General features: G+C 39.1%; 1 protein-coding gene across 1 annotated transcript in view; it reads left to right on the top strand.

Moving 5' to 3' along the window:
• TMCO1 (transmembrane and coiled-coil domains 1) overlaps positions 1 to 19,176 on the top strand; it is a 55,869-nt gene extending 36,693 nt beyond the window's left edge. The window contains exon 7 of the mRNA XM_061399712.1: positions 18,592 to 19,176. Within this exon, the coding sequence (XP_061255696.1) occupies positions 18,592 to 18,690 (99 nt within the window). The 3' untranslated portion in view covers positions 18,691 to 19,176. The remainder of the gene's footprint in view (positions 1 to 18,591) is intronic.
• Positions 19,177 to 24,122: the final 4,946 nt, after the last annotated feature.

Raw genomic sequence — 24,122 nt, forward strand, 5'->3', positions numbered from 1 at the left:
TCAGTAGGCATTATATTGGGGAGGTTGGCACATGCAAGTATGAACATGATTATTTCAATGTTTGTTGCATAAATGATCCAGAGTTGTTTTTCTTCTTCCTCTGAATATTGTCTGCAGCAGCAGGTTTTTGATTGGTCTGACGTGTGAATCAGTAGGAAATGGAATTCTAATTAGAAGTTCACAAAGATCTTCATGATCTTAGCACTTAATGCTCTCCCTACCTCATCTCTCACCTCATCCAGCACTCCAGCCATTCTGACGTATCTGGCAGTTTTCATTCTCCACTCACCCAGACTTGCTTTTTGTGAATACTCTTTCTTCTGTTTGGATGTTTCCCACCTTCTTCTTTTGCATGTTAAATGCAACCAAGTATTCAGGCTTCTTGGAATCATTTTCTGATACTTACTGCTTCTGAAGGATAGATGTGAGGGGGACATGACCACATGCAGAAATAACAGAAAACTATTAGAGTAGTCTAGTAAAAAATCACTTTGTTCTAAATTATTACAGTGCTGAAATGATTGAAGAGGGGACAAAGTTGAGAAATAGAGGTAAGCTAGCAGAACTTAATGCTTGATTCAATGTGAGAAAGAAGAAACTAAGGTGACTTCAGCATTATGGCTTTGGTGACCAAATGGAGGATGTGAAAAGAAGAAAGAGAAGTAGGTTGGTAGGAAGATGCTGTTCGAGTTGTCTGTGGGGCAGTTAAGTGAGTGTGTCCAGCAGGAAGCTGTATTCTTGTGGTGGTGTTCAGTCACTCTGTCGTGTCTGACTCTTTGTGACCCCATGGACTGCAAGCACAGTGGGCTCCTCTGTCCTTCACTATCTCCCAGACTTGCTCAAACGCATGTCCATTGAGTCGGTAATGCCATCCAACCACCTCATCCTGTGTCGCTCCCTTCTCTTCCTGCCCACAGTCTTTCCCAGCATCTTGTGTAACTGAGGTGTGTACTACATCTTTTGAAATGCTTTAGCATTTTGGCTTATCCAAGGTAAAACCCAAGACAGTGACAACATGATTCTTTTTGTTGGTTTAATAGAGGTCATTGATAACTAGAATACTGCTCTTAAACGTGATTAAGAATGAGATATTAAAATTATAACTAGAGACAAAATATTAATGTGAAGTCAAGTGGGCCTTACGAAGCATCACTACGAACAAAGCTAGTGGAGGTGATGGAATTCCAGTTGAGCTATTTCAAATCCTGAAAGATGATGCTGTGAAAGTGCTGCACTCAATATGCCAGCAAATTTGGAAAACTCAGCTGTGGCCACAGGATTGTAAAAGGTCAGTTTTCATTCCAGTCCCAAAGAAAGGCAATGCCAAAGAATGCTCAAACTACTACACAATTGGACATCTCACACACTAGTAAAGTAATGCTCAAAATTCTCCAAGCCAGACTTCAGCAATACATGAACCGTGAACTTCCAGATGTTCAAGCTGGTTTTAGAAAAGGCAAAGGAAGCCGAGATCAAATTGCCAACATCCGTTGGATCATTGAAAAAGCAAGAGAGTTCCAGAAAATCATTTATTTCTGCTTTATTGACTATGCCAAAGCCTTTGACTGTGTGGATCACAATAAACTGTGGAAAATTCTGAAAGAGATGGGAATATCAGACCATCTCACCTGCCTCTTGAGAAATCTGTATGCAGGTCAGGAAGCAACAGTTAGAACTGGACGTGGAACAACAGACTGGTTCCAAATAGGGAAAGGAGTACATCAAGGCTGTATATTGTCACCCTGCTTATTTAACTTATATGCAGAGTACATCATGAGAAACGCTGGGCTGGAAGAAGCACAAGCGGGAATCAAGATGCTGGGAGAAATATCAATAACCTCAGATATGCAGATGACACCACCCTTATGGCAGAAAGTGAAGAGGAACTAAAAAGCCTCTTGATTAAAGTGAAACAAGAGAGTGAAAAAGTTGGCTTAAAGCTCAACATTCAGAAAACGAAGGTCATGGCATCTGGTCCCATCACTTCATGGGAAATAGATGGGGAAACAGTGGAAACAGTGTCAGACTTTATTTTTGGGGGGCTCCAAAATCACTGCAGATGGTGACTGCAGCCATGAAATTAAAAGACGCTTACTCTTTGAAAGAAAAGTTATGACGAACCTAGATAGCATATTGAAAAGCAGAGACATTACTTTGCCAACAAAGATCCATTTAGTCAAGGCTATGGTTTTTCCAATGGTCATGTATGGATGTGAAATTTGGACTGTGAAGAAAGCTGAGCACCGAAGAATTGATGCTTTTGAACTGTGGTGTTGGAGAAGACTCTTGAGAGTCCCTTGGACTGCAAGGAGATCCAACCACTCCATTCTAAAGGAGATCAGCCCTGGGTGTTCTTTGGAAGGAATGACGCTAAAGCTGAAACTCCAGTACTTTGGCCACCTCATGCGAAGAGTTGACTCATTGGAAAAGACTTTGATGCTGGGAGGGATTGGGGGCAGGAGGAAAAGGGGATGACTGAGAATGAGATGGCTGGATGGCATCACCAACTCTATGGACGTGAGTCTGAGTGAACTCCAGGAGTTGGTGATGGACAGGGCGACCTGGTGTGCTGTGATTCATGTGGTCGCAAAGAGTCGGACACGACTGAGCGACTGAACTGAACATGAATCTGCCACGGGTGTACACGTGTTCCCCATCCTGAACCCTCCTCCCACCTCCCTCCCCGTACCATCCCTCTGGGTCATCCCAGTGCACCAGCCCCAACCATCCTGTATCCTACATCAAACCTGGACTGCGCTGGGGTTTTGTTGCCATGTGGGCCTCTATGTAATTGCAGCGAGCAGGGGCTACTCTTCATCGCATTGTGCAGGCTTCTTAACTGCAGTGGCGTCTCTTTTTGCAGAGCACAGGCTTTAGGGCATGCAGGCTTCAGTAGTTGTGGCACGTGGGTTCAATGGTTGCAGTTCCTGGGCTCTAGAGCATAGGCCCAATAGTTGTGGCACTCAGTTTGAGTTTTGTTCTGCCACCTATGGGATCTTCCCAGACCAGGGATCCAACCTGTGTCTCCTGCATTGGCAAGCGAATTCTTTACCACTAAGCCACCAAGGAAGGCCAGGGTTTTTTTTTTTTTTTTTTTTGGCCATCTCTCGAGGTTTCTGGGATCTCAGTTCCCTGGCCAGGGATTAAACTCAGGCCACATCAGTGAAATACAGAATCTTAACCACTAGGCCACCAGGAAACTCACAGTAGTTGTTGTTGTTCAGTCACTCAGTCGTGTCTGACTCTTTGCAACCCCATGGACGGCAGCATGCCAGGCTTCCCCGTCCTTCACCATTTCCCAGAGCTTACCCAAATTCATGTCTATCGAGTCGGTGATGCCGTCCAACCATCCTTGGTCATCCCTTTCTCCTCCTGCCTTCAACCTTTCCCAACATCAGGGTCTTTTCTAATGACTTGACTCTTCTCATCAGGTGGCCAACATATGGGAACTTCAGCTTCAGCATCAGTCCCTCCAGTGAATATTTAGGACTGATTTCCTTTAGGATTGACTGGCTTGATCTTGCAGTCCAAGGGACTCTCAGGAGTCTTCTCCAGCATCACAGTTCAAAAGCATCAGTTCTTCAGCATTCAGCCTTCTTTGTGGTCCAACTCTCACATCCATATATGACTACTGGAAAAATCATAGCTTTGACTATACAGACCTTTGTCAGTAATGTAATGTCTCCACTTTTTAACATGCTGTCTAGACTTCCCTGGTACCTCAGCTGGTAAAGAATGCACCTACAATGCGGGAGACCCTGGTTCAATTCCTGGATCAGAAAGATCCACTGGAGAAGGGATAGGATACCCACTCCAATATTCTTGGGCTTCTTTGTAGCTCAGTTGGTTAAGAATCTGCCTGCAGTGAGGGAGACCTGAGTTAGATCCCTGGGTTGGGAAGATCCCTAGGAGAAGGAAATGTCTACCCACTCCAGTATTCTGGCCTGGAGAATCTCATGGACTGTGTAGTCCACGGGGTCACAAACAAAGTCGAACAGGACTGAGAACCTTTCACTTCGCTTAGGTTTGTCATAGCTTTTCTTCCGAGGAGCAAGCGTCTTTTAATTTCAGGCTGCAGTCATCAGCCGCAGTGATTTTGGAGCCCAAGAAAATAAAGTCATCACCGTTTCCATTGTTTCCCCATCTATTTTGCCATGAGGTGATGGGACTGGATGCCATGATCTTAGTTTTTTGAATGTTGAGTTTTAAGCCAGCTTTTTCAGTCTCCTCTTTAACCCTCATCAACAGGCTCTTTCGTTCCTCTTTGCTTTCTGTTATGAGGGTGGTGTCATCTGCATATCTGAGGGTATTGATGTTTCTCTTGGCAATCTTAATTCCAGCTTGTACTTCATCTAGCCTGGCATTTTGCATGATGTTCTCTGCATATAAGTTAAACAAGCAGGGTGACAGTATACAGCCTTGACATACTTCTTTCCCAATTTTGAACCAGTCCGTTGCTCCATGTCCAATTATAACTGTTGCTTCTTGACTGCTTACAGGTTTCTCAAGAGGCAGGTAAGGTGGTCTGGTATTCCTGTGTCTTTAAGAATTTTCCACAGTTTGTTGTGATCCACACAGTCAAAGGTTTAGCATAGTCAGTGAAGCAGAAGTAGATATTTTTCTGGAATTCTATTGCTTTCTCTATGATCCAACAGATGTTGGCAATTTGATCTCTGCTTCCTCTGCCTTTTCTAAATCCAGCTTGAACATATGGAATTTCTCAGTTCACGTACTGTTGAAGCCTAGCTTGGAGAATTTTGAGCATTACTTTGCTAACAGGTGAAATGAGTGCAGTTGTGCAGTAGTTTGAGCATTCTTTGGCATTGCCTTTCTTTGGGATTGGAGTGAAAACTGACCTTTTCCAGTCCTGTGGCCACTGCTGAGTTTTCCAAGTTTGCTGGCATATTGAGTGCAGCACTTTAACAGCATCATCTTTGAAGTTTTAAAATAGCTCAACTGGAATTCCATCACCTTCACTAGCTTTGTTCATAGTGATGCTTCCTTCCTAAGGACCACTTGACTTTGTACTCCAGGATGTCTGACTCTATGTCAGTGATCATACCATCGTGGTTATCTGGGTCATGAAAATCTTTTTCGTATAGTTCTGTGTATTCTTGCAACCTCTTCTTAATATCTTCTGCTTCTGTTAGGTCCATACCATTTCTTTTCTTTATTGTGCCCATCTTTGCATGAAATGTTCCCTTGGTATCTCTAATTTTCTTGAGGAGATCTCTAGTTTTTCCCATTCTGATATTTTCCTCTATTTCTTCATATTATTCACTTAGGAAGGCTTTCTTATCTCTCCTTGCTATTCTTTGGAACTTAGCATTCATATGGTATGTCTTTCCTTTTCTCCTTTGCCTTTCACTGCTCTTCTTTTCCCAGTTATTTGTAAGGCCTTCTCAGAAAACCATTTTGCCTGTTTGCATTTGTACTGCTAGCTGGACTTCATTACCTAGAAATCACCATCTGAAAACTGTAGCATTTTCTTAAGTGAAATAAATGTTAAGAATGATTGTTGAGAAAGTTCAGCTCAAGCTAGTCTTTAAACTGCTTTCAGTTATTTCAGAAATTCTGGTGAGGTATATGTGTAGCAGTTAATTTCATGAGGTCATTTACCATGGTAGTCAGCAAACTTTGTATTTACTCACTACTTTGTATGGGTCTAGGTGACGAATATTTTTGTATTTACTTTTCAGACCATACAATTTTTATCACAGCAACTCAACTCTGCTATTATAATATGAATACAGCCCTAGACAATATGTAAAGGAACAAGTGGGGCTATGTTCCAACAAAACCTTATTTACAAAAACAGGCAACAGTGTTCAGGCAGACTTTTGCAAACTCTTCCATTGTGTTATGAAAACAGCCCTAGAAAATAAGTAAGTGAATGAGTGTTGCTGTATTCCAGTGGAACTTTATTTCTAAAAACAGGCGATAGAGCAGCCAACCACGCTACTCCGAGAACCAAGAGTTGGTAATACGTGCTATAAAGTTAGAGTATCTACAGATACTAGACTGGTAGAGCTTAATGAAGTAATTGCTTACTGAATACTCCAAAAAGAGTGGGAGGCGAGAATGGGCAGCCAAAAAAAAAAAAAAAAACCTCAATATTTCTTTTCAGCCAAGGAGAATGTATGTTCATACTTTTAATTTCTGTTTGTCCAGTTCTCTGCACTGATATTAATAAGAGAAAAGTATATAGAGCTATCGGAGAAGGTAATGGCAGCCCACTCCAGTACTCTTGCCTGGAAAATCCCATGGACGGAGGAGCCTGGTAGGCTGCAGTCCATGAGGTCGCTAACAGTCGGAGACGACTGAGCGACTTCACTTTCAGTTTTCACTTTAATGCATTGGAGAAGGAAATGGCAACCCACTCCAGTATTCTTGCCTGGAGAATCCCAGGGACAGAGGAGCCTGGTGGGCTGCCGTCTATGGGGTTGCACAGAGTCGGACACGACTGAAGCGACTTAGCAGCAGCAGCAGCAGCATATAGAGCTATAGTATAGGTATTCTGAGATATTAAAAATCTTTTAAAAATCCCTAAAATGACCTACTTTTATAATTTTTATCTTATTAGCTGCCAAAAGTTTCTATATTCCTTTCCCCACTTCTTAGTATGTAACAGGAGGATTATGAACTTATATCCAGTCTGAAATAGTTCAGTATTTGACGTTTTTCAGTGGAATATATGCTTCTTTCTTTTAATTAAAATCCTTATTCACTTGCTCTTTCCATATTTTCTTTTGTTGTTTTATTTGCTCTTTAGGATCTTAGGTTATATAAGATTTGACTTTGTAGATGCCTGTGAAACAAGCCATCATAAAATATGAGGCTTTCAGAGTATAGAATACAATTCCCTCAATGAGACCATTCTTAGGCAAAGAAATAGGCCATTTAATTTCAGATATATACTGTAGCATAAAGTAGTTTTGAGAGAACATAATGAATTGTTTTTGTGTTGAGGTTGTTAAATTGATTAAGTGATGAGGAAACTAACACAGAATGATTCAAATTTCTATAGTGGTTGGTCATACTCTGCCTTACACTACAAGATTTTTTAATTTGTTTTTGTCTACTTGTAATTTTCATTTATGTTATCCTTTCCTCCCCAATTCTTTTAAGGTAGAGATTTTTTAATTTCCTGTATATACCTTAAAGAATCTATATAGAGTACATAGTATGCACCTAAAAGGCATGTGTGAAACAAAACAGTAGATACTATACCCAAATATAAACTTATAAACTTGGCAAATTGAGGTTATACCACTTTTTACTCCCTATCGCTATGTGTGAAAATTCATAATTGCCCCCAACCTCCAGTAGAAATTGTCAAACTTTGGCGTTTTTACTGTGTATTAGGTAAAAATTGCTATCTCATTGTAGTTTTAATTTGCATTTGGATTGAGCATCTCTATTTGTCTAAGAGCTACTCATGTATTTTTTTCTTTCTTTGGTAGGTGGGACACTGTGTATGCTTTTTGCCTATTTCACTATTGGGTCATTTTCTTAGTTTTTAGCTCTTAGGGAGTTTAGCCCTGAGTGCTCTAAGTTACTAATAATTTTTGCAAACTGTTGTTTGTGTTTCAGTTTTACTTAGTATGGTTTTTGCCATGCAAAATTTTATTTGCTGGAGTTTTTTTTTTTTTCTTATTAGTCTTTTATTAAAGTTATACAGAAATTCATCTTTGTTTTCTACCACTATCTGTTAGTTTCTTATATAGTCATGGCTCAGTCCATTTGGAGTTAATACTGGCATACCTCATTTATTCTTTCTTTTCTCTTTTGTTCTTTGCCAACTTTTGTGTGATTTTTATGAGGAAAAACGTGAAAATATGGATTCATTTGAGATCAAAGTTTGCCTCCCCGTTTTTTTCAAAGACCAAGAAGCTAGAGGGTCGGAAGATGCAGTGTGGTGAATGATAATTCTTGAATTTGATGTGTATTTGAATAGGGTGAATCCCTGTCAAATTATTAATTAATATTTTCTCTTTGAAATTTGAACATCTGTGTTTGACTAGGGATGCTCCTCCTTTCTTCACACCTAGTGTAGATAATCAGGTCTTTTGGATTTGGGTGCCATAGGATGGGTTAAACAATGTTGTCTGAGATCCTCGAGTAAAAGAGTATGAAGGAGTGGGTCAGAACATACATGTCATACTTGGAGAGTCTCAAGGTTTAAATTTGTCAGTGTGACTGCCCCTGGTAGCAGTTTTCCCAAGGAAAATGCAGTGCTCTCTTATGCCCAGAAACTACTTTCTGATTTCCTGTACTCAGTAATTCCAGTACTTTTAATCTTTTTCATTTATTGTGGTAAAATAAATATCACTTAAAATACACTGCTTTAACCATTTAAATTGTTCATTTCTTTGACATTAAGTACATTGCGTGTTGTTGTACAACCATCACCACTATCCATTTCTAGAATTTTTTCATCTTCCCAAACTGAAAATCTGTGCCCATTAAACACTAAATCTCCATTATCCTCTGCCCTCAGTCCCTGGCAACCACCATTCTAATGTCTATCTCTGTGATTTTTGACTGTTCATGTTTGTGAATTTGCCCTCATAAATGTAGAATCATACTTAAGTCCTTTTGTAACTGAAATGTTTTCAGGGTTCATCCATATTGTAGCATATGTGAGAATTTACTTCCTTTTTAAGAGTGAACAAACTTTCCAATGTATGTGTATACCGTTTTTTTATCTATTCATTTGCCAAAGGCCTGCTTCTGCCTTTTGGCTGTTGTGAGAAATGCTACTGTGGACACAGGTATATAATGTCCGAGTTCTTGTTTCCGCTTCTTTTTCCTTTATACTCCACAGGTAGAACTGCCGTCACACTGCAATTCTGTGTTTAATTTTTCTGAGACATCAGCACACTGTTTTCCATAACTGGTCCCCATTTTCACCCAGCACTGTTAATCTGAAGTCTCAGTTTACCACCAGTTTGAGACCATAATCTTATGAAAGATTATGGCGTTTACGTATATCAGTTAATAACATCTCTACAGTGTTAACCAGAATCCACTTCCTTTACTGCGAGTGATAGTGTGATTGAATAGACTAGCTCTAGTCCCTTCATGACAATACCCCAAGGGTAGGAGTGTACTGACTGGTTAAAAGAGAGCATCACCTCAAGATCAACTGCAACAAACAAACAAAAACAACTGCTAACTTATATAGCATTGTCACACGATTATAATAACATCAGGGCTTCCCTTTACAATGTTGGCTCAGATTGTAAAGAAGCTGCCTGCAATGCAGAAGACCTGGGTTCAGTTCTTGGGTCAGGAAGGTCCCTGGAGGACTAAATAGCAATGTGCTTCAGTATTCCTGCCTGGAGAGTTCCATGGACAGAGAAGCTGGTGGGCTATAGTCCATGGGGGTCACAAAGAGTCAGACATGACTGAGCTACTAACACTTATCATAATAGGCCCCCTTATTATTATAGAGGTATAATATTAAGTTGAATAAGGATATCTATCTGCTTCGGTAATTTTTCCCTGTTTCCCAGGTTTGATTCCTGGGTCGGGAAGTATTCTGGCCTGAAGTGGGTAGCCTTTCCCTTCTCCAGGGGATCTTCCCAACCCAGGTATCAAACCCAGGTCTCCCGCATTGCAGGTGGATTCTTTAAGCCTAAGGAAATACAATATTTGGAGGTAAAACACCAAGGTTTGATTCTTATTGCCACTTACTAGCCTAATGTCCTTGGGAGTCATATAACCGCTCTGAGTCTCAATTTTCACGAAGATGAAATCAGGTTTAGGGTTTAGTGTGCAACCTCACCACATTATGATAATCAGATGCCAATGATATAGAAAGTTAGCTGTTATTCTTAAAGTGGTAGGTTTTTGTGTTTTGTTTTGTTTTTTTAACAAGTTAGCGCCTGCCCCTGCCCTTGGGATGTTTTTAAATTAGTGTTTGTTTCCCAGCCCAAGATAGGACTGGTTCTTTTCATAGATTAAAACATGGTGGTGATATGTCATATTAACTGAAAATAAATCTAATTACCTTTCCTTGTTTTATCTTTCTCCTTTTGTTTACTTCCTTAATGTGTGGTGATTAGTGATTAGCTGCCTTGACCTTCACATCACTGTTTCCTTTGTGTGAATTTGTAGCAGCGGAAATGGTAGGTCTGCCAGCTTTTATCAGAGGTGTTAAGTTAGTCCAGTGTAGTGACGGATTTTAAGAATAAAAGGAAATTTTCTTAATTCCTAAAATAAAAAACTTGCTTTTTTTTTCTTTTCTTATTATGAGTCAGTAATGGATTGAGTAAATGATCTCCTCTATAGAAAGTATTCTAAATCTTAGTGAAAATCCCAGCAAATTTACCTGGTAAACAGCTAAGGGAAAACGGGTCTCTTCTTATAAATGTATATGATAGTTAAAGCCATGACAGAATTCTCTTTACTTCAAAAGCAAAAAGAATTAATGTTTATGAGGAAAAGTACAAGAAAGAGTTTCTTATATTATTTTTCCTTTGTCACCCACATCTTAATGTATAACCATATGGATATATGGCTATGATCTGAAGAAATGTCAGTGAGAATTTGTCATTGTCTCCTTCAACAGGTATATGTGCTTAGGACAGGGATAAAAATAAGTAAGTTTAATTTTTTATCACACTTTTGGCCTCCGTAGGGCAAAGAATTTTGATATGGCTTGTATGTCTGTAAGGACAGGTTCTAATTATGTCATGTCAGTTTATCTTAAAGTCATCAAAATGGTAGATGCCTGCCATCTCCTGCATCTCATCATTAATTTATGTCACTTTATTTAAGGATTAGAACTTAGTTCATTAATTCCAGTATAGCTCATCTTTAAGCAAAGTATTTTCATTTGTAGTATTTAACTTTAAATCAGTTAGAGAATGCATTTTGTTTGAAAAGTGATAGGTAAGTACTAAGTGAGAACAGATTATTCAGGCATCATCTTAATCTGATCCCTTTGAATTGTTTCAGTGAGTTTAAGGCTTGATTTAGAATATTCCTGTCCTTGTTGAAGAATAATTCAAGTTCTTCACTATGCCAGGAATTCTTTGATGCTGAGATGCAAGAGCAAGGAGTGATTATCTCTACCCTTGTGAAACTCACAGTCTATGTGGGAAGACAGATCCATAAATAATAGCAGAATGTGATTGATAACTTTTGTGTATGTATACATATATAAAATGGTTTGGGAGGGGGGAAAGTGTGCTATGGAAGTGAAATCACTATAGGAATTAGTTCTGTGAAACTAAGATTTTATATAGGAGGGGCATTTAAATTGTATCTTGAAGGGTGAGTAAGAGTTTTCCAATTTTATCAGAATTTTCTTAGCATAGTTTGAGTAAAAACATGAAGGCTTGAAAGTATATAGTAAACATAGAGATCACCGAGACCAGAATTGTTGGTGAATGTCACTGCTTAATGTCTGTACTTCACAGCACACTGGTAAGTGACTTTTCCCTGTGTTTCTTTCCTTCTTTCTATGTGTTTCTTTTTCCTTTATTTATTGGCCCTGTTATGTGACTTATGGGCTCTAAGTTTCCTGGCCAGGGGTTGAACCCAGGCCCAAGCAGCGAAAGTGCCAGATCCTAACCACTGGACCATCAGGGAACTCCCTGTGTGTGTTTTTTGTAGTTTAAGTCTGCTGGCGACAGATTCTCTTACTCTTCATTTATCCCCAAATATTTGTTTATCTTTACTTTTGAAGGATATTTTCATAGGATATAGAATTCTGGATTGACTGCTTTTGTTTGTTTTAATCCTTTCAGCTTCAGGTTTATTTTCTTTTAATAGTGGCAACCCGTATTTATTACAGTTATATACAGTCGGATCTTATATTCTGAAACCTATACCTGATCACAAGAAAGAACACGTTTGTGGATGAGGCGGGGACAGACAGGAGAGCCTGGTCCTGGCTCCTGGTGGGGTGGGACATCTCCCTGGAGCGGCAGTGGGGCCGCAGCAAGTGAGCGGTCGGGAGCAGTGCGCCATCGCTTGTGGTGGTGACCAGGCCGGGGCTGGGACAAGCACACTCGGGCAGCATCGCCTGGGCAGGGCCTGGCTGGGGGGCCCGGGAGCTCTCACCCAGAGGGAAGCACAGGGCCGTCGCTTCTGAAATCAGGACAGTGTGGCCCCCGTGGCCACTGGTGAAACAGCTTCAGGTATTTCTGATAAGAAGACCTTTATGTCTTTGTATCCCTGTAGATAATAATAACTTTTCTCTGGCTGCTTTCAGATATTTTTCTTTAAGCTTGGTTTTTAGCAATTTGACTATTATGTACCTAAGGGTACTGTAATGTAACTTTTTGTTTTTTTGCTGTACTGGGCAGCTTAACAGGATCTTAGTTCCCCAACCAGGGCTTGAACCTGGGCCTCCATGGTGAAAGCATCAAATCCTAACTACTAGACCAGCAGGGAACCCCGCCCCCACAAGGGTATTTTTTTTTTTTTTTTTAATTATTCCTCTATAGCTTATGGCTTTTTTTTTTAATTTGGGAGAATTTCAGTGATTATTTCTTCACTTATTTTTTTCTGCCCCATTCTTTATCTCTTAATTCCATTTACTTATAGTCTGTTTAGTATTGTCCAATAGAAAACTGAGTCTATTCAATTATTTAGTCTTTTTCTGTCTGTTGTTTAGATAGGATAATTTCTTGTAATCTGTCTTCAAGTTCACAGACTCCTCTCTTCTATCTCTAATCTAAAAAAGGAGTTTCAACACTCCTCTTTTATCCCTAATCTGAGTTAACCCTAAGCTTGTCATAGTATTTTTTAGCTCCTGGATTTCCATTTAGTTATTTTTTAGTCTTTTTCCTTCCTTGCTGAAGTTTACTATTTGTTCATTTATTGTGAATGAATATATTTCTTTTATGTCCCCTGTCATGGTTAATTAGCTTCTTTAAAACCTTGCTTACAATTCCAAAGTTTGGATCATCTCAAGGTTGAACTCTGTTGCCTGTTTTCTTTTGTCTGGGTCATGTTTTCCTGTCTCTTGGTATGTCTCAATTTTGGATTGTATCATGTGCATTGTAAATGATAGGCTATAGAGAGTCTGTTGCTGCTGCTGCTAAGTCGCTTCAGTCGTGTCCAACTCTGTGCAACCCCAGAGACGGCAGCCCACCAGGCTCCCCCATCCCTGGGATTCTCCAGGCAAGAACACTGGAGTGGGCATAGAGAGTCTAGATTCTGTTATTCTTAACAGAGAGGGGTGTTTTTGTCTGTTTGTTTGTTTGTTTAAGTGGACAGTTAAGTTGGCTCCAAGGTTCAAAGCTTCAAACTCCAAGGTCTGTTTTCTTTGTGGTAGACATCTAGGAAATCTCAAGTTATTTTAGTCTTATTTGGTTGAAGGCAGTCTCTCCCATGAATAGCTTAAGAGTTAACCAGAGAATTGGGCGGAGTTTGCATGCTAAGTTGCTTCAGTCTTGTCTGACTCTTTGCAACCCCATGGACTAGCCCACCAGGCTCCTCCGTCCATGGGGTTTTCCAGGCAGGAATACTGGAGTAGGTTGCCGTTTCTTCTCCAGGGGATCTTCCTGACCCAGGGATCAAACCTGCATCGTGTATCTCCTGCACTGGCAGGCAGGATCTTTACCACTAGCGCCACCTGGGTAGAGTTTAGATGCAGAATTTTACAGGGCCCTGTTAACTCTATTTTCCAGGAATTTTTTTCAGTTGCTATGGTTTAGAAGGAAATGGCAACCCTCTCCAGTATCCTTGCCTGGAGAATTTCATGGACAGAGGAGCCTGGTGGGCTACAGTCCACGGGGTCACAAAGAGTTGGACGCGACAAAGTGACTAACACTTTCACATTCACGGTTGCCCAAAACTCTGTCCTTTGGTACTTCAAACTAGTAAGACTACAGTTTCATACTGAGTTTTCGATACCCCACATAGTGCCAGCTGGGTTCTACTATCTGTTATGAGATTTTAAAAGGATAGAACATCTATCATCTTACACAAAACTAAAATTCAGAACATTCTCCTTGACTGATTGAAATTGTCACTTGATCCTCTAATCTTCCCAAAAGAGATCCTATTTACAAAAGAGGCCTTTGGACAACCTAAGGAGAGAAAAATATTCATTCATTCAACTTTACAAAGGAAATGATGTTATTCTGGTGCAGATTTGATATACTTATCCTTTTAGAATTTTGATTTTCACCTTGCAAGATATGTGTTGAAGTCAGCAATATAATCTATTACAACATAACTGTGTTCAAGAATGTTAGAGTGCCACAGCCACACAGGACTGTGGCTTCTTTCAAGGTGCTTGGTGGGAAAATTTGATGGGCCCAACAAGGGGCTTCAGGTTCCCAAAACTATTTTATCAATTTTCTTTGTTGACTTTTTACATGAGATTTTGTTTAAAGAAAGGGTTCTGTGACTAAAGAGTCTAAAAATAATTGATCTAGTAAGCCGTCTTCTTTTAAACATAAGGAAAATTGAGATTTGGTACAATAAAAAGATATTGCGTATTGGGTTTTGTGTTTTTTTTTTGCATAATTTGCCAGTATTGGAAATCAAGTCTTCTGACTGTTACCCAGTACTCTTTCAGCTACGTAAGTGTTATACTGTCATTAAACATTTAATCTTTTTGTCATCCTCCTGAATAGCCTGGGACTATTGAATGTGAAAACCTGTGAAAATCCTGGGACTGTTGAATGGGGCCATTCAGGGTGTTTGGATTTACAGGCAGCATTATGCATAAAGTAAAGATTATGTTATGGGAACTTGATGAGAAATTGTAATCAATTGGAACGGAAGGTTGGTTGCGGGTGCCAGAGAAACTGACAAAGAGCAAAGTGAGGGTGGCTATGGCTTGAGTTATTTTAGCTAAATGACTAAGAAATAAAATTTAGCAGAATGTGTTTATTGCCAGTGACCTGTGTCTTCCCAAAATATCCAGTTAGCAACCAACAACTTCCTTTTCTTGATCACCAGTCCTTATCCTTTGCAGAGAGGAAGGAACGCAAATCCTGTAGTGGTATTTTTCTGAGTTTCCTGCCAAAAGAAGGCATGATTACGGGAAAATGGTTTTCCTTTGTTTTTCCCTTCTGACACACACTCTTCAGTTGTTACCCGATTACACAGGACTAGACAGAAATTCAAAATAATTTTTCCAAAAAATAACTTCCAAAGCATGACCACATCTTATATTTTGTATTTCTGTTAAGCAGTCTTCTGTATCATCTTCTTAATATATTGAAACTCTTATCTTTTAGCATAATGCATATTTCTAAACTGTATCTTGTAAGAAGGCCTGAAAAATTGGAGGAGAATTGAGAGACTATAGGAAAGCAGTCCGGTCGAGTTTAATGAATGAAGTTCTTGAAAGATATAAAGGAGAAAATATATATAAATGAACCTGCTATACAGTGTGAAGCTCAGTGAGCATTTATTGAGTTACAGCCTGACAGTTGGATCTCCTTTGTTTATCTGCATATAAGGATAGTATGTGTCACTGAGTTGCTGTGAGGATTAAATGAGAATGTACATGTGGAGTGCTTAGAACAATGCCTAGCACTTTGAGATAGCACCTATGGAGATATTTCTCATTTTAAATTATCCTGTTCAGCAATATTGTAAAAACTTGAAGACAAGGAATGAGAAAGTGATTTATAACTATTTTTAATACAATTATTATTTTTCCATATATTCTTAAGTCTTTATATGCATTTTCATAGACTCTTTTTTAGAGCAGTTTCAGGTTCACAGCCAAATTGAATGGACTGTACAGAGATTTCCTATGACTCCTTGTCCCCCAGTTGCACGTAGCCTCCTCTACTGTCAACACCTTACGAAAGAGTGGTACATTTCTTTACAGTCAGTAAACCTACATTGACACATCATCATTCAAAAGTCCATAATTTATATTAGTGTTCACTGTTGATGTTGTACATTCTATGGGTTTTGATTTATATGCACTTACTCACTTAACAATGTAATGTATTTTTTTCTTTTATAGTCTTATATAGTCTTCATAATTGTAAGTTTTTAACAGGTCAGGCCTGCTATAAGATTTTTCACTTCTAAGATAAATATCCTTTAGAGAGTTGTGGTTTAATAGAGGAAAACTGTGTCTGAGTTATAACCTCCATCTGCCCCAGCTTTCTCATCTCAAAACCAAGGATAACTAAGGACTGATGTCTAGTCCTTAAAACTATTCGCAAACTTAGAATTTATAGAAACATGGAATGTTGTTACTACTGTGGAGAGAACCATGGCCTCAAGCCGTGTTTTAGAGGAAAAGACTTCATAGACAGAGAAGCAGGGAACCTTTTTATCTAAGAAAAACTAGTCCATAAAATAAACCTTTTTTCTTTTTAAGGTAGAGAGGGGCTTCCCTGGTGGCTCAGTGGTAAAGAACTTGCCTGCCGATGTAGGAGACACGGGTTCGATGTGTGATCCAGGGAAGATCCCACATGCTGTGGGGCAGCTAAGCCCATGCACCCACAACTACTGAGCCTGTTCTGTAGCTGCCGGGAGCCAGGACTACTGAAGCCCACGTGCCCCGCAGCCTGTGCTCCGCAACGGGAGAAGCCACTGCAAGTGCGGTGAGAAGCCTGTGCGCCACAGCTAGAGGGCAGCCCTGAAAGTGAGAGTGTTAGACACTCAGTGGTGTCCAGCTCTTTGCGACCCCATGAATTGTAGCCCACCAGGCTCCTCTGTCCATGGAATTCTTCAGGCAAGAATACTGGCGTGAGTTGCCATTTCCTTCTCCAGGGGATCTTCCCGACCCAGGCTTCAAACCCAGGTCTCCTGCATTGCAGGCAGATTCTTTACCATCTGAGCCACCAGGGAAGCCCAGAGAGTAGCCCTGGCTCACTGCAACTAGAGAAATGCTCATATAGCAACAAAGACCCAGCACAGTCAAAAATAAATAAATAAGTAAACATTAAAAATAAAATATTGTGGGTTCAATTGTGAGAGGATAGGAATTCAAACTCATTTTTAGAATTTCACTAAAAGATAAAATTGCATATAGTAAATGCAGAACGTTGGTATTAAAATACAAATACTTGAGTAATGTACCACTGATAAACTTGATTTGGTATTTACAAAGGAAGTCTGAAATGAGATCCACGAGGAGAACAAAGCATAAACCTGCCTGGATATACATGAACTTCAGTCTTGGCTACTAAAGTGCCTTGTTTTAACGTTTCTGTTACTATCGTGGTCATTGCTGTTAGGGCTGTTTTCCATCTAGAACAGTGGCTTGTGTCCAGTAGTCATTTATGTTTTAAATTCATAATGAGATTGTCAACAGTCTACCCTTTCAGTCTGTGCTTTGAAATATTTCCTATTTTCCTTTTACTTGTCTTCTTTAAATCACAGTAAACCTAAATGATAAGGACTCTAAATGATAAGGACTCACTTAATTGACCCTTCTACAGAATAACTGAGCAAGAATACTTTGTACATTTTGTCTAGATTATATTAATGTATTTGTCAGCTAGACAGATGTGTTTATCAGTAGCGAATTCTGTAATGCCTTACTATTTTAGATTTTATCTTTAATTTCCCATCATGCCTTGCTTTGCTGGATACATTGTAGGTGGTCAGGAACTACTTACTGATTAAATAGGAGTGGCATTCTGTTATTTGGTCTTCTTACTGCTTTGTGCAGTGGATTTTTAAGGGGGGCATGAAGGAGCTACTTTTATTATGAAAGTAATATAAATATTCTCCAGCTTTACTGAGGAAAACTTACCTGAACTACTAATGGTTCTTTTTCTTCTTGTTTTTAGATTTGTTTTTATTATTTATTTCTCTATGGCCATGCTTTTAGGCTTGTGGGACTTTATCAATAATTTTGGACAGGCCTTTCTACTCTTCCAGGTTTTAATTGATTTCTCAAATATTAAATGAAGGAATTAGCAAGCATAACTAGATATCTTTAAGGTTTTTCCCTCTTACAAATGCTGTACAAAATCTTAACTGACCTTTACTTACCCCTCCAAATCCATTTACCTCTTTCCTCTACCTTTAAAGCAAACCAGTTCCTCCCTACATCACACCATCCACTCCTGATTGTTCTTTAGAGCTCCTGCACCTCTCTGCTCCCACTAGTTGAGTCCTTGTCCTTCAAGAGCCACATGTGTTTATTCCCAAACTGTTTGTGTTAGTTTTACTCATTGTTGTATTTATGTGATTTAATTTAATGTTATATTAACTGATGAAATCTGAATATAAAAATAATTTTTTTATGAGTTCTAGTTTCATAAAGTTGAGTTCCTAAAAAAAAAAAAAACCCAAAAAACTATTGAATTAGATTTAAGTGGGACAACTGAAAAAGATGAGGGGCTGTGCTAAAAATATAGGTGGATTCTGGACTCAGATCTCTTCGCAAGATTCTTAATTCTTTCACTTATTTGAAGACGTTGATACTGACTATTTCAGTTTTAGCTTCAGGTGTTGCAGTAATGACTGAATTCAGCTATAAGGCTCAGCAAAGGCAGAAAAATAACACAGTAGTAATCATTCTATTTTAGGTGATATCAGTACTTTTTATTTGTAAGGCTTCTCTTTATGAGATGTATTTTAAATACTTTTCTCTATATCTCATATTAAAACCCAGTTTTTATTCTGTTTCCTTCACAGAACATCCAGAAGATTCTTGGCCTTGCCCCTTCGCGAGCTGCCACAAAGCAGGCAGGTGGATTTCTTGGCCCTCCACCTCCTTCTGGGAAGTTCTCTTGAAATCAAGAAGAACCCTATATTTCTGTCATTCTTTTCAGATATTCAAATCAGACCCAGCAACTATTTTACAGCAAGAGCCATAGGCAGCCTTAGCACTTGGGCTCATTTCTAGATTTGAGTTATTTTTAGGCTTTTTGGGGGGTATAATTTGAATAAGAATGGTACCTAACAAACGGGATAGTGCTTTTGGTTACAGATTAATTTTTTTTTAACAAGTGTGTTGATTAATTAAGCCCAGGTGATGTTTATGTAATGAGAAACAAATTCGTATTTTGCTTACATGAATATATCTGTGGGGTCAACTTTCAAGTATGTGCTGTGTGCCATGTATCTTGGAAGTTGGCTTTCCATGAGCATTTTGAGATCTGGAAGAAAAATTTAGTTTATGTAACTCTTAGTTGAAACTATATGTTGTGTGTGTGTGTGTTTTTTTTTTTTTAAGCGGAATACATGACCTGAGATCTAATAAAAGAGGCTAGAATTTTACTTATTTCATCTACAAGGAGACATCTGTTTTGATTTGCCATATTTCTAGATACATATTTTTAGTGATCTGAACGTAAGGGTAAACATTGGCCAGAAAGGGGCAATGCTGTTTTTGTTTTTATTCTTTTTCTCCCGTTCCCCTCACCATGGGGCAGTATTTGAGAGTAATATTTTATCACTCTTGCTTCATATGCTCAAATATAAAGTTGCCCTGTTATAGGAATTGGAAAGCAGAAAAGGAAAGGAAAGTAGTAACTCACAGGAGTATAACAGTGGAGCTCCTCAGCAGTTTCCTTCATACCCCAGTACAATCTGTTGGATTCTTGAGAAGATTCAAGTTGATCCCACTCTTAGCTCTCCCCCTGGAGGCAAGTTTATGGTTGCATGTGGTTAATTTGCAGAGCTTCTTTGTAGTCACAGTGGCCTTCAGTTCCTCTGTGCTTCTTTATAAAGGATGAGAGAATGCTTATACCATGATCTTCCTCCATGATCCGTGGAATTGGAAATCCTGTGTGGAGTGATAGCTCTAGTTACTAAAATATTTACATTGATCAGTAGTGTCCTCAGATGCACGTTTTCTACCAGTGAGAAAGTCACAGCTGGTAAACCAACATCAGACTTTTCAATTGCATAAAGTCCAGAAGACCGTGGGATAATATTTTCAAAGCTGGACAAAATAATTATCAACCTAGAATTTTATGTACAGCTAAACCATAAGTTTGGGGGCAAAACTGTGGACAGTATTTTGACAGCTACGGTATCCAAGATAGTTGAATTATTAAAGGATGTATTTTCAGACACACAAAAAAAATACCAGGAAAAAGGTGTGGGATATAAGCACAATGGTCAACACAGAAATTGATAAAATCTATGGATAAAGTTAAATGTTTCATGGATTATCTAGTTTAGGGATTATCTCAAGACAGCACCACAAGATTATACTGTTCTCACACTCATTTAACAGATGAAGAAACTGAGGCAAGAGAGGTTAAATAACTTGATCAGCATCACATAGCTAGTGAGTGGCAGAGTTAGGGTTTGAACCCAAGCAGTTAAAAGCCATCTAGCCCAAGCTCTCAAATGCTGTGTTGCATTATAACTTCCCCATATAGTATGTGGTGAGTCTCTTCCCATCACGTTACCTTATCTCCTCAGAAGATACGAGCTCCAAAGCTGGTGCTTTGTCTTCTTTTGTTCTTGTTTCCTTGAAGCCATCACATCCCATGGTGGGAGAGAGCACCGCAGGAACTCATTAGATGCAGATGAAATGTAGCAGAAATCTGTTTCAGAAAAGGGGGCTTCCCTGGTGGCTCAGACAGTTAAAGAATCCACCTACCAATACAGGAGACACAGGGGATGCAGCTTTGATCTCTGGGTTTGGAAGATCCCCTGGTGAAGGAGAGAGCAACCCCCTCTAGTATTCTTGCCTGGAGAATTCCATGGACAGAGGAGCCTGGCGGGTTATGGTCCATGGGGTTGCAGAGGAGTTGGACATAACGGAGCGACTAACACCTATCAAAAAAGCTGCCTGATAATGGATGGTGATGACTTCTAATGGTCTTTTCTCCATATCACTAACTGTTCCAGGCAAAATAAAAATTAAAAAGGTGATAGTGAAGGAAATGATGATCATAAAAACAATGATGACAAATGATGGAATATCTAAAATAAAACATAAAATGATAAGAAACCACCCTCAAAATTCTGCCATCACCTGGAAAAATGAAAATATATAGTTCATCTTACCACTCACCCTCTTAGGTTTTGAAGCTGATGCTTTCTGGGCAGATTTCTAATGGATGTTGAGGTTTTTAATAAATTTCAGTGGAAGAGGATAAATAAGACGGAGAAATAAAAAGGGAGAAGGAAGGAAGAGAAATAACATCTACTCACCCTATTCCTAAAAGGAAGCAGTAACAACGATGTATACACTGGAAACAAAGCTGTTACATCACAGGAATGTAAATTCAAGGAGATTTTAAGGGCTACTGGAGCCTTGCTGTTGTGGTTTTTTTTTTTTTTTTCCTTAGTTACTTGCCCCGAAAAATTTTTAAGACTAGCCATTTGGATGACTCTAAATCCAGACCGTCACCAAGTTAATGGAGATGACATTCGTGGCCAATCTTAGGTCTACCCTTGCTTGCTTCTGTTTTTCTTACATTATTCTAAAACAAATCCTAGGCATTGTATTTTTTACTCAGATATTTCAAGGCTTTAAAAAATATCTATCTACATTTATATCTCTGTATCTCAGTACCATTTTCACACTTTAAAAATTTAGCACTTCCTTGATAGGATAAATGTTAAAGTTTTTTACATTTGTTTTTTTTTTTTAATCTGGAGCAAATATTAGATTGCCATATTGTAGTTGGTTGATAAGTGTTGTAAATCTCTTCTATTGTAGTGATTCTCAAACTAGAATACATTAGAATCACCTGGAAGTCTTGTTAAACCACAGTCCCCTGAGCCCCACTGCAGAGTTTCTGAATAGAGCTTGAGAATTTGCACTTCTAAAAAATTCCAAGGTGACGTTGATATTGGCTGGTTTAAAGTCCACTCACATTTTACTTCCCCACCATCTCTCTTTCATTTCCTGCTTTGCAATTTTTAAATAAATATGCTTAGAGAATTTTAATAGTGTTGGGAAATACTTATACGATAATATATGGGAAAGAATCGTTAAAATAATAAAATATATCTTCAGTTCAGTTCAGTTGAGTCGCTCAGTCGTGTCCGACTCTTTGCAACCCCATGAACCCCAGCACACCAGGCCTCCCTGTCCATCACCAACTGCCAGAGTCCCCCCAAACCCATGTCCATTGAGTCGGTGATGCCATCCAACCATCTCATCCTCCGTCGTCCCCTTCTCCTCCTGCCTGCAATCTTTCCCAGCATCAGGGTCTTTTCAAATGAGTCAGCTCTTCGCATCAGGTGGCCAAAGTATTGGAGTTTCAGCTTCAACATCAGTCCTTCCAGTGAACACCCAGGACTGATCTCCTTTAGGATGGACTGGTTGGATCTCCTTGCAGTCCAAGGGACTCCCAAGAGTCTTCGCCAACACCACAGTTCAAAAGCATCAATTCTTCGGCACTCAGCTTTCTTTATAGCCTAACTCTCACATCCATACATGACCACTGGAAAAACCATAGCCTTGACTAGATGGACCTTTGTTGACAAAGTAATATCTCTGCTTTTTAATGTGCTGTTTAGGTTGGTCATATCTTTCCTTCCAAGGAGTAAGTGTCTTTTATTTTCATGGCTGCAGTCACCATCTGTAGTGATTTTGGAGCCCAGAAAAATAAAATCAGCCACTGTTTCCACTGTTTCCCCATCTATTAGCCATGAAGTGATAGGACCGGATGCTGTGATCTTAGTTTTCTGAATGTTGAGCTTTAAGCCAACTTTTTCATTCTCCTTTTTCACTTTCATCAAGAGGCTCTTTAATTCTTCACTTTCTGCCATAAGGGTGGTGTCATCTGCATATCTGAGGCTATTGATATTTCTCCTGGCAATCTTGATTCCAGATTGTACTTCATCCAGCCTGGCATTTCTTATGATGTAATCTGCATATAAGTTAAATAAGCAGGGTACAATATACAGCCTTGACGTATATTTTTCCTTTTCCTATTTGGAACCAGTCTGTTGTTCCATGTCCAGTTCTAACTGTTGCTTCCTGACCTGCATACAGGTTTCTCAAGAGACAGGTCAGGTGGTCTGGTATTCCCATCTCCTTCAGAATTTTGCACAGTTTATTGTGATCCACACATTCTATTTCTGCTTTATTGACTATGCCAAAGCCTGTGACTGTGTAGATCACAATATTTTCACTACATTTAATTAAAATGATAAAAATAAATTGAAACCCACCTATATGTCCTTGAATACTTCTCCTAAGAGTTACCTGTGGTATCTCTTAGAAATTAAGTTAGTTACCTGTGGAACATACCATAGTTTTCAGATTCAGTCACTTGCTCATTCATTCTTTGCTATTTCCTGAACTGAACTGAAATTTTTTAGGAAAAGCAGAATAAGTGCGTGATTATCTAGTTTTTAAAATAAAGAGCTGTTTAATCTTCCAGGGGTGAACAAGATGTGTGTGTGTGTGTGTGTGTGTGTGTGCAATTCACAGGTTTAGACATACTTGCTTCACTTCACTGAAGTTATTTTTCTTATGGATGCTCAAATTGTCCTATTTTTGGCTAGTGAGAGGCTTTTTAAATTGGCTTCTGGGGCCGTTTGACGACCTTAGTTTTCGTTGGTGGCATCCTTGCTAAGGGATAGGATGTTTCAGTATCACCTCACATTTCCTGCCTGACTGGAAGACAATGCTTTCTTCAGGGAGGCCTGTTTCTTTTTAATGGGGAATGGTATTTGGAGAATGCAAAGCGTTAAAGATTCTCCTAGAGACTGGGTTACTAGGTTTCTAGGCCTTTTTTGTAGACTAAGATAGGTAATATGTTTTGTATTTTAAGATAAAATACATCATGAGTTTATGCCAATATTCTATGTCTCACTTAAATTCAGGGCCACAGAGTTTTCCCTTATTTTCTTTGACCTATGTCTTTTAATTCTCATGCTAAGAATACCAGTTTTCATTGCTAAAAATGATGGAATACCATATAATTAGTCATTAGCATAACCCACAATATCCACCCAAAAGTCTCAGAGTATCAATACCAATGTTACTATCAATCAACAATACAATTACTGAAAAATAATTGAAGTTTTTTTGTGGTGAGGGGATTCTTTAAAATACATCCCACTGTTGCAGGTTACTGAGGTTTCAAGTTATAGAAATAGTTTCTTTTTTCAGTTTCTCATTCATGTCTTCCCTGGTGGCTCAAACGATAAAGAATCTGCCTGCAATGTGGGAGACCTTGGTTCAGTCCCTGGGTCGGGAAGATCCCTTGGAGAAGGGTATGGCTACCAACTCCAGTATTCTTGCC

Source organism: Bos javanicus, chromosome 3 (genome assembly GCF_032452875.1).
Source record: "Bos javanicus breed banteng chromosome 3, ARS-OSU_banteng_1.0, whole genome shotgun sequence".
NCBI classification, from domain to species: Eukaryota; Metazoa; Chordata; class Mammalia; order Artiodactyla; family Bovidae; genus Bos; species Bos javanicus.